The following is a 10,754-nucleotide window of genomic DNA, read 5'->3' on the forward strand; positions in this document are numbered from 1 at the left end:
AAGGATATCGTTTGGAAGGCAATGAACAAGAAACAAAGGTTACAAAACGACAAATTTAGGCTAAGATACAAGGTTCGCTCCTGTCCCTCACCAAGGGACCAGGGCGATAATCCTTCAAGCATCAAAATGCCTTGTTAAAGACAAATAGAACAAGCATGGAACGAAAGGAAAACGTTGTTTCTTCCTCATGATGAAATTTGGTGATCATAGAAGCTAAGATCAAGGAGAAAACACCAAGATCGCTCCTGTCCCTCACCAAGGGACCAGGGCGATGATGGTCACAAGAGGCATTCATTTACGAAATCAAGTCCCTCAAGTTCGAAATTCCTTGCAAATATGCCAGTTTCAACGTGAAGATGATGGTTTTGAACGTCGAAAGCACAAGAATCAAGGCCAAAATGAAGTTCACTCCTGTCCCTCAGTCAGGGACCAGAGCGATAGGTTCGTATCTTTCCCTTCTCCCAATTTTTGGCGCTAAAACAATTTTTTAAATTTTATTAAATGCTAGAAAAAATCGATAAATCAATTGATAGCATTTAAAAATTGCGCATAAGCATTAATTAATTAATTTTTGCCTATTTAAAAATCGAATTAATTAAAAAACGATGGCATTTAATTAATTAATTATTATTTTAAATAATAAAATGGGGCGCTTGGTGTTTATTTAAAAGTCGGCCCTTGTTATTTATTTAAAAAATCATTTTAATTTCTTTATTTTGGCAAAGTCGGCCTAGAGGTAAATGAGAGGTGAGTGCTTATAAAAGGAGGGTGAAAATTTTCATTTTCACATTATCATTTTATCATCTTCCATATGCGATTTTGGAGAAGTGCGATTGGTATTCAAGTGGAGCGAATTTCCATTCCAAGGAAGGCGCAAACATCATCAAAGGAGTGCGAACTTGAAGTTAAAGTAAGGCGAACTTGCCAAAGACATTAAAGATCACATCAAAGACCCCAAGGGTGGCGAATTGATAAGGAGGACGTTCATTTGAAGAGGGATCACGTGGGAAGCTTCAAATTAAGTGTTGCCTAGGCGAATTTCTTGTTTTGCATTTTAGAGTTGAACTCTCAAGTGAGGTATGGCGAGGATCCCTTGAATTTTGAATTTTGATCGTCATAGCTTCAAATTTTGAATTTTGAAATTTTGAATTCCAATAGCTCAATCGTTTTTTTTAGGAAATGATAACTCAAGGACTTATCATGAGGTTTCCTAAAATTAATCTTTAATCTAATCTATGTTATGCATTGCAAAATCTAGCTACTTATTATGAAATGTTGTGTAGGTATGGCGACCCCGAAGGCGGGGGCATCCACCAGTCGTCCAGCTCTCATGAAAGAAGATCAAAAGAACGAAGAACTAGAGACCAAGATCGTGTCTAAATGGAGCAACATTGGAGATACCAACTTGGGCAACTTCAGCACGAAGAAGTTTCGAGAGGTCCCTTACATTGGCAAGCTATCACCTGTCGCCAGGAGGATAATTGAAAGTGGCATCATTAAGGCGGTCGGCTTCCCTCCAGCAGTTCAGTGCCATGAGTTGATGATCGAGTGTGCTCGTCATTATGATTCTCAGTCCAGAACGATCGTGTCCAAGGAAGGAAACACTTTAGCATATCTTTCAGAGGAAGCTATAAGTGAGGCTTTCCATCTTCCAGAGCACAGGGATATGATATACAAGAGCATAGAAGGAGCCAGGTCCATGTACGAAGATGATCCAGATGCTTGCCTAAGCATCATCAACAAGAACTGGTTACTCAAGAGTCGTCCTCACCTGAGCAAGATCCCGAACACACCACATAGGATCGATTTCCAGGAGGAGTACAGAGATTTGATTACAATGCTCAACCAAGTCACGGGAGCCCCTCAAGCCTTCTATTTTGAGAGGTGGATGTTCTACTTTATCCAGGTGATAGTTCAGGGAAAAGGAACAATTCATTGGGCTAGAATGATTAGCCATTGCTTGGACGTACAGTTGAGGAGACTAAAAGCTACCAAGTCCTTCCACATGAGTTCATACGTCATATATGCTTTGATTAGGAGCTTTGAGTACGCAGGACTACCTCACAGAGGAGTGATTGGAAGAGGACCCGGCGAGGTCAGAGTTTGTGATTCCTATGTCCACTTGCATCATCCACCAGGAAGCAACTACAAGCTAGTTAATGATACCTTCACGATGAACATCACGAGGACGTTGCAAGGTGGGATTCACAACAGATTATCTCAGGATGCACAGGAACTAGTAAAGAGGTACGGTGCTTGGTTTATCCAATTTCCGAAGTTTACTTATATCAGAATCCATGGATGTCCTTCACCTCCATACATGTTGCCGAGATATCCGATAGACAGAATAGTGTTACTTGAGGTAACAAGACAGTTGGCAGCTTATGCGAAGGCATTCAGACACAGACATGGAAATGGAGTTCCTGTACCTATCATCTTAGGCAATTCAGTTGAGGTATGTCCTAATGCTTTAGCCATGGATGACGCAGAAAAGGAGTTAGCTTTGTATTCTTTTTCATCCTTTGCCTTGAGAGAAAGCTTTGATCCACATGGATATATAGAGGAGACAGTCGGTAGGAAGTTTAAGCATGAGTTTCAGATAGAAGATTTTATGATGAATCTCCTAGACGATCTTGAAGTGAAAAGAAAGATGCATTCTAGATTGCCTTTGGATTTCATCAGGAAATGCAAGATTTACAGAGTGGCCGACCAAGCTCAGGACAGTGGCAGACATCTCCAGTCATCCTATGACCGAGAAAGCAAATCAGTAAGGTTAGATTGGAATGAGCCCGAGGTCGTGGATCTAGATGCTTTGATGGCTCCAGTCTTGTCTTGTACTCGCAGATGGGTTGATGTGCAGCATCAGAAGTTGAGAGAACAAGGCATTCCAGCCGAAGGTGGAGCTAGTGTAAGCGAAGGTAATCCTAATCCCAGAAATGCAAATGAAGGCAACCTTCGAAGTGCAAGTGAAGGCGATCTCCATCCAAGAGGCTCGAAGAGGAAAGAGAGACCTGAAAAGAGAGAATCTTCCAAGAAGAAGCAAGGGGCCAACCGAGATCGTTCATCCGGCACATCTTCTCGACCTGAGAAGAGGACACTTGAAGTGGAAGATTCTATGGAGTTAATGGTACAGAATGATAAAGAAGGACAGGCAACAGGTGGATCTCTTCAAGACAATGAGTTGCATGAAGATGGGGAAGATAATGAAGTAACATCTCCTCCCAGAGAAGAAGAATTGCCCAAGGAAATACAGGCTAAAGAGACAAGATCTGCCATCCCAGATTGGTTGAAGGAAAGATTAACCAAGGTGATCGTGATTGAGGACGAAGACAATGTAATTGATTTGGAGAGCCTTGTCGGACATTCCCAGGAAGTGACAGAAAAGAGGAAGGCTACCAAGATTTCCAAGATGATTAGAGATGAGACTGGATCCAGAAAATTACAGATAGCTACACCGGCAGTGGACAAGTATGAAGGTGAGATCTTAGCAGAGGAATACAATATAGAGACATTTGAGCTAGGTCCATCCACAGCCGAGCAGACACTTGATGATGCCACCGATTCATTTGAGGCCTTGAAAGACAAGCTTAGGGAAGAAATGGAGAAGAATAGGAAGCTTGAGAGAGAGGTTGGTGCACGGAGAACATATTTCAGCCATCTCAATCAACCTTTAGGACGTCAGGATCCAGCAAGATCACCCATACAGGCACTTCCCCTTCAATCAATTGGTGAGGCAGAGAGATTCAGGAGTATGGTCCAGCGTATGAGTACTTGGATGGACAAATCTCATACAGTTGCCGTAGAATTTATAACAAGGATGATGAAGACTATTCATAGGGCTATCCAGGTTCTTGAGATTATCCACAACTTGATGATAACAGTAGCTGCTTTTGCTCATACCAAAGAGGTTATCATTCCTGTCTTGAAAGTAATCAGACAAACATCGAGGAAGGTCTTAGCACAGGAAAAGATCATGGATGGAGGACCTCACAGTTTACTTCAGTGGTCAACCTTACTCCAGATGAAGGAAGTTCTCTTCGAGGACATCGGTACTAGATGTAGCCATGTTGAGGAGGTGATCAATCCGATCCAGGACAGAGTATTTGAGGTACTACGTACCATTCTTGGCAGGAGGATCGAGGTCGAGACGGATGTGGATTTGCAAGAATTGGAGGATAGGATCAAGGTCATCTTTTGCAAGGACGCTAATATCACAGATGAGCAACAGGACCAGATGTTTGCTACCATGCTCCTGATCGAAAAGACTAAAGAACTTGAACCTGGATGGGACGCAGCTCTTCTAGATGCATTTGATCAGGTCATCCACTTGGAAGAAAGAATGAAGAATCTTCCCGAGATTCCAATTGCTGAGATCGAAGGAATCGTGTCAAGATTCATTGCATATGCTAAAAAAGAGAATTGGAAAGGGAATAAGATTCTAGATGAGAGGTTGTTATAGATGACATGGCACCTTGATTGTCATTGGTCTATGTCTCCTAGATTTTCGTGCCAAATTTAATAATTGGCTATGCATTTAATGTTGTGCAATAAAAGGGGAACTTTTGTAATAAAACCCTAATTAGGGTTTAGGTGTCATGATCTTGACCGTTGATCTGCTTTTTGATCTGGACCATTCATTGTAATTGAGGATGCTATTTATACCCTCATTTCATTTCATTTTCATAATTAGATGTGAGAAGAAGATTAGATTATTGATGTATTAGAGAGATTAGAGTTTAGAAGCAATTTACTTTTGTAGCAAGATTGAGTTTTGAGGAAAGAATTCAAACAATTGTTGTACATGATGACTTTGAAATCAATGAAATATTGAAGTTATGGTGTTTTGTTGCAATTCTCTTGGTTATCTTCATGGTTGTTCAATTTTCTTGAATCATTCTCAATCAAAGTAGTGTGTTAATTCGAAGGACAAAGTGTTGGACTTGATCTTTGGTAGGATTCGCTTTCCAAACCACTAGCTTCTTGCTGATTGTAGGAACGCCTTGCGTGGTCAACTGGAGAATACTTGAATCACTTAACCTTCAATCATTGTTGTATCTTGGATATGTACCTTCGTGGCAGTGTCTTTGATCTTTGATGTATTGAAAAATCATTTGTTACCTTAGAAGATCGCATCAATTTCAATTGAGTTGTTATTTTATGGCAAAATTGAAGTTGGTAGAATCTTGCCAAGTCTTGTCCACATGAAGTCATTCTTACATTCTTAGGGTTAGACTAGATTAGAGCTCTTGCAAAAACCCTATCCTTTTGATATTTTTTGAAAAGCTTGTTTAGTTTAGCAAAATCTTCGGCAACGTAAGGCCCCTTGAGGACATAGCAAATCACAACGACCACTGGTGCTTATCCACACGTAGAGACCCTACTTACAAGAACATTGGAGTCATCCTAACTGATCCTCCTTGCGAAATCTTCAGCAGTTAGCGACTTTATTCAAGAGAGGATAAGATGCCTTTGGGTATTTTATTCTGTGTATGATTGTGTATAAAATACACGTCAACAGTGTTTCACTGAAATTTGGTCTAATATTTGTGAATCTATTTTCTAGATCTGAAAGTAATATTAAAATTTGGGTTGAGGACATTACAGATAGCTTGGGATGATGGGAGATGATCTGTAAACAGGTGTGCAGATTACATGTCTGTTCTTCAACTACAGATGTAAATTACCAAACTCATTGAAAACACTTCCTCAGACCAATAAAACTAGCCAAATGCTTGACTAAATCAGTCTACTTCATAAAACTTACACAATAAGTAAGAGATCTACTGGAAAATAACTGAATAGAAGAAAACAAGCATGTCAAGAGACTGAACACAGAACATACACCTCAAGAAACTTGTAAATGGGGAAAAAAATATCTAGTTATAGTAAGATAGAACTCCTCATGTCACTATCCTCAGCACCACAAATAGGTTTATTGTCTCTAGGTCCATCTAAAACTCATGGAAACATGAATAGTGACTTGCACACCCACAACATGCCTGCAACTCCATGAAAACGCTGTTCTACAGCCTGCGACAATCTTTTATGAACATGTAGGAAGCAAATAACATTAGTCAACCTTTGCAGAAGGCTATACAATTGTTTTTATAAGATTTCAATCTTCAATGAGCAGGTTTCATCGCACAAAATGCCTAGAAGAGGCAGAGAGATCATTTGAAAGCATTGCTCTACCCATATGGACAAAATGTGTGAAACTGCTGTTTTTATCAGACCGGTGGTTTTGTAACCACCAAGATGATTGGGAAACTTGCCCCTGCGAAAACTGGCAATTTCATCACCAGCACTAAAATACTGTGTCTCTTCAACAATTCCCCTGAATCTGACTCCCCCAAGATACTCCAAATCAACTCAAGTAACCTTCAGTATTGACGAATATCTGATTAGCTTTAAAACTTATCAAGGATTTTAGTGTCTTCTGTCATCTTCCAGTGACTACAAGCGACCTTTCGAACATGCATCAAGATCTGATTTACAGATAGGAGGAACTTGTTGAATGTGGTTATTTTATGTAGGTTCACGTTGCAGATAAAAGGATTCTTGTTTTGGAAGGAATCTTCTTAGTTTTACAGGAAGAATTTACCAGTCTAATTTAGTTCCTTCAGAGACCGTTTTAAGGTTAGTTTTAATATTAAAGCTGATATTTCTACAAAAATATTTATCGGTTGTTTTTATTTTCTGATCCATGGCTTTGATGGGAGAATTTTAACATCTCGTCTAAATCCATTTTGTTAAGTTTCAAACTGCAACCTGGGTCTGGAAGTACTCAAGATCCATTGGTGATTATAACTGCTCAATGATGTAATTATGCTGGAAATTGATACAGTTATAACTTGTTTATTAAAAAGCATTCTAGCTTCATATTCCTCTTAAATACTCCAGATAAAATATGATTCGTTGCTCATTTAAATTGGCTGAAGCAAAAGTCAAAACACTCAACTGTGAAAAATGAAGATGCCTTAGGAGCAGCCCAACATCGTTTGAAATATTTGTTTCCTTTGCAAACTTGCCCACTAACAGAAGGGGCATAAGAAATAGGTAATCTTCCACTTCCCTCAGAAACTTTGTTACCATGTCTTGGAGAAATTTAGATCTGCAAAGGCAAAACTGAAAAACACTGCCAAAACTTGGTTGCAGATCTGTCAACTGCATCTAACTCTAGATGTGATGTATTTCAATTTTCATTAAACAAGGTCAAGCAAGCCTGCAGCACCTGCATAAATCTGATCCAATTGATATCTCTATATATGGTATGGTATATTGAGTGAAATAATGCACCCAATTGTACAAACTGAGTTGTATATTGAGAACATACTGCACTCAGTTCTAGGAGTTGCGCAATTCGACGGAATAAATACTTTGGCTTGTGCCAACAAGCCAACAATACCTTCAATAGGACTTTCATGACAAAGCACTAGGTTCAAATATCTGACAGACAGTGATGTATTGAATTGCTGAGCAGCATGCTGTATCCGTGTGGTGTACTTCAACGGACAAGACCAGGCAAGATTGCGTACAAGAACCAGCTAAGTTTGAGAGTATAGATATCATAGATCAACAGCGTCTAAGCCCCTGCCATACTTTAACGGGGGCAGTTCACAAAATAAAAACTAAAATAGCATAATGTCCTACAACTATCCCTAAATTGTGTGAGAATCTCCCAGAATCAACTGCACAGCAGGAGGCTTAGATGCTGCAATCGAGGGATCCAGGTCTTGCACACAATTATGCCCGGCCTCTTCCAATGAATACAGCCTAAAAACATAAAACAAAACAAAAGCCGTGCTGCTCATTCCAGAAGATTCTCACAGAATAATGCACTGCCAACAACCACTAAAACAATGTATACCACGGACTATGTAATCACTCAGAAACAATAAAAAAAAACGATAAGCGAACAATCACCGAAAAAAAAAACGTGACCGAACAATGACTTGAAAAAAGAATTATAATAGCTGAATTGTTCGGGTACAGCCATCAAAACCTCATAAAGCCTAGTTCATTTAACCCTACCAGTTCAGATCGTTCCAAATTATCAATGCTTCAACACATTGTACCAAATTATCAAGCCTGCAAGCTCTGGATAAACTAATCCGAGGTAAAATCATCAATCCTTACCAATCCCTTGAGCTCCTTGGGCACCTTTGCGACATTATCAAACCTACCAAGCGTATTGGCCACGGACGCAAAAATAGGCTCGGTAACCATGGCCATAGCTCCTTTGCTCTCGTCCAAACCTTGAATGACATGAACCACACCAGGGTGCCGTAGCCTAACAAGCTTGGCCGCATCTGCTCTAATTATGTCCAGAAACGCATCTTCCATGGCCTTCGAAAGGCCTACCTTCTGCCGCGCCTCCGAAAGGGCCTTCTTGTCCAAAAGCCACACGCAGACTTGAGGATACTGAGCCTGCGCTGTCCCTTTGTTTCTCGGCCGAGCCATATAAAGCCTCCATGCTAATCCTGGCCCGCCTGATCCGACTTGATCATGTAGCTCGTAATCTTGAAGTGCCTTGGGTCCTGTTACATCCTGTACTGTGGTTTGCACTGTTTTCTGTATTTCCGCAGCGGTTTTCGCCAGGGCCTGCGTCAGGGTTTTCATATTGAGCGCCATGGGATTCGATCGCGTTACCTGCAGATCCGCACGAGCATAGTTGATCTGGTTTTGGAGCAGAATCCACCAAATCGTACGGGTGGAAAAATTATACCTGGTTTTTGTTTCGATTTTAAGTCGCGGTCAAATATATTTTACTTAACCGGAGATTATAAGAAATTAAAGAGAAAAACGAGTCGATTCCCTCGGCAGTTGAATTTTTATTTTTATTATTATTATTATTAATTCATGCGCAATATTAGGTATATAAAGCACGGGAAAGAGCCCTTCTTCCGCTTATGACATCACGACAAAGATTATGCTTTATCGGAGTCTGGTGGTTCGACTTTTTTTAATTAAATTATTATTTAGATTTTTCATATGAGCTGTATCTTAACACCGAAGCCATTATTTTGATCATATTTTATTGGATCTGTGTGTTTGATGTATGATTTTAGCATGTGATTTGATTATTTGAGGGATTTATTGAATTGGGTTCTAATTCATTATTCAAATTTTTTATATTTTTTTATAGATAAAATTAGATTAAGACAATTAGGTTTATATTTTATATTTTAAAGTTGACAATTTTAAATATGATTATTATTTGTGAATTTGTATTTTGAATTTTGAATTTCATATATCTAAAGTTGTATATTTAAGTATATTATTGTAGTTTGCACAAAGAAAGTGTATATCATGTAATGGTCGAAAGCATATTTTGAAAAAAAACACAATTCCTTCTCTATATGCAAATACATTAGTTATTTATATTATATATCAATGAGACAAGCAATTTTCTAACATCCTTTGTCAAGGTGCATTTTGAAGGACACATTTTGTGTAAAATCGCGTGTCAACTTACATTAGCACAATTGGATAATCAATGACAATCTTGACAACATCTATTAGAATCCACGCATAGCCATTCATTGCCTACTCCAATCAGATATTTACTTTTATTATTAATTTAATTTTGAGACTTGACCAAGGTGTAAAAGGAAAAGTAGTATGTTTTCATACCCTAACTTAATAAGCTTTGCATTGGTCCTTAAAATCTCGAAAGTTTCCTTACTTAAGATAACACTAGGAGAATATTTCTTACAAGTATTGAAGATGCACTTGCTTTGGATAAGATTTTAATTTTTAGGATAAGGTCATGGATTCTGAAGTCCATCCTCACTAATGTGATTTGTCCCAAACACTTAGTCACTCCCAATGTAGTTCTCTTGACCTTCAAAACTACAATCCAATCTTAAATTATAAAAATTTCATAGCACATTATCAAGCATCTTCACATCTAAGATATGTGACCCTAATCTAGTTATAATTCCAAATTAACACAAATTTATTTACATTCTCAATTAACACATTTCAATCCATTTCTAATGATAAAATTATTAAAATATTTAGAAAAAAAAGTCAAATCACACTTAATTTATTCACTCTTTAGATATTTTATATCTAGTGTCTTATTTTTCCTTTATAATTTTACATGACAAATTACTTGGTTTATAACTTCATCCATGGGTATATGACCGATAATTAAAGACAAGAAAATTCTAATTAATAAAGTACATACCATGTACTTTTACTCTTCTATTTTATAGTATTTTTCATATTGTCGTAAATATGTTAATGTAGTGTTCAAGTCAAATTGTTTGGTGTTATGAACTCATCACATTTTTTATTTATCTAATGGCTAAAATATATTTGCTTATTTAATATTAGTTTATCCATTTAGGTTCTTTGTTAGGCTAGACTCAACCATGCGGCAAGGCTATATCTATGGACAGGATCACTATTCATGGTTTGGTTCACTAAAATCATTTTTTTTTACATCTTAATTTCAATTTAATTTTTTTAAGAGTTGATTGTTATATCGTCAACCCAAACACCAAATATCTCAAATTGAGCTACCAAAATCATATTTTATAAATAGTCTCAAACCACCAACATGACATCTATTAAGTATATCATTGTATTTGTAGTGTAGTAAAATTGCACCCTTTCACAATTTCACACTCTATTTAGCACCTACTTTAGCGTGTTTTTCCTAGATCATTTTAATCTTTTTTTGGCCCTAATCTACCTTAAAACTTCATTATTAATCTTGCAATTTAATTATCGTCAAATACTAAAAT

At 38.0% G+C, this 10,754-nt stretch overlaps 1 protein-coding gene across 2 annotated transcripts in view; it reads right to left on the reverse strand.

The window, feature by feature from the left end:
• LOC131028967 (SCY1-like protein 2 B) overlaps nt 1–8,829 on the reverse strand; it is a 79,919-nt gene extending 71,090 nt beyond the window's left edge. Inside the window, exon 1 of one of the 2 annotated variants that reach the window (XM_057959351.2) lies at nt 8,137–8,829. In XM_057959351.2, coding sequence (XP_057815334.2) covers nt 8,137–8,631 — 495 coding nt within the window. In that variant the 5' untranslated portion in view covers nt 8,632–8,829. The remainder of the gene's footprint in view (nt 1–8,136) is intronic. The other variant, XM_057959352.2, reaches the window with a different exon arrangement.
• Nucleotides 8,830–10,754: the final 1,925 nt, after the last annotated feature.

Source organism: Cryptomeria japonica, chromosome 7 (assembly GCF_030272615.1).
Source record: "Cryptomeria japonica chromosome 7, Sugi_1.0, whole genome shotgun sequence".
NCBI classification, from domain to species: Eukaryota; Viridiplantae; Streptophyta; class Pinopsida; order Cupressales; family Cupressaceae; genus Cryptomeria; species Cryptomeria japonica.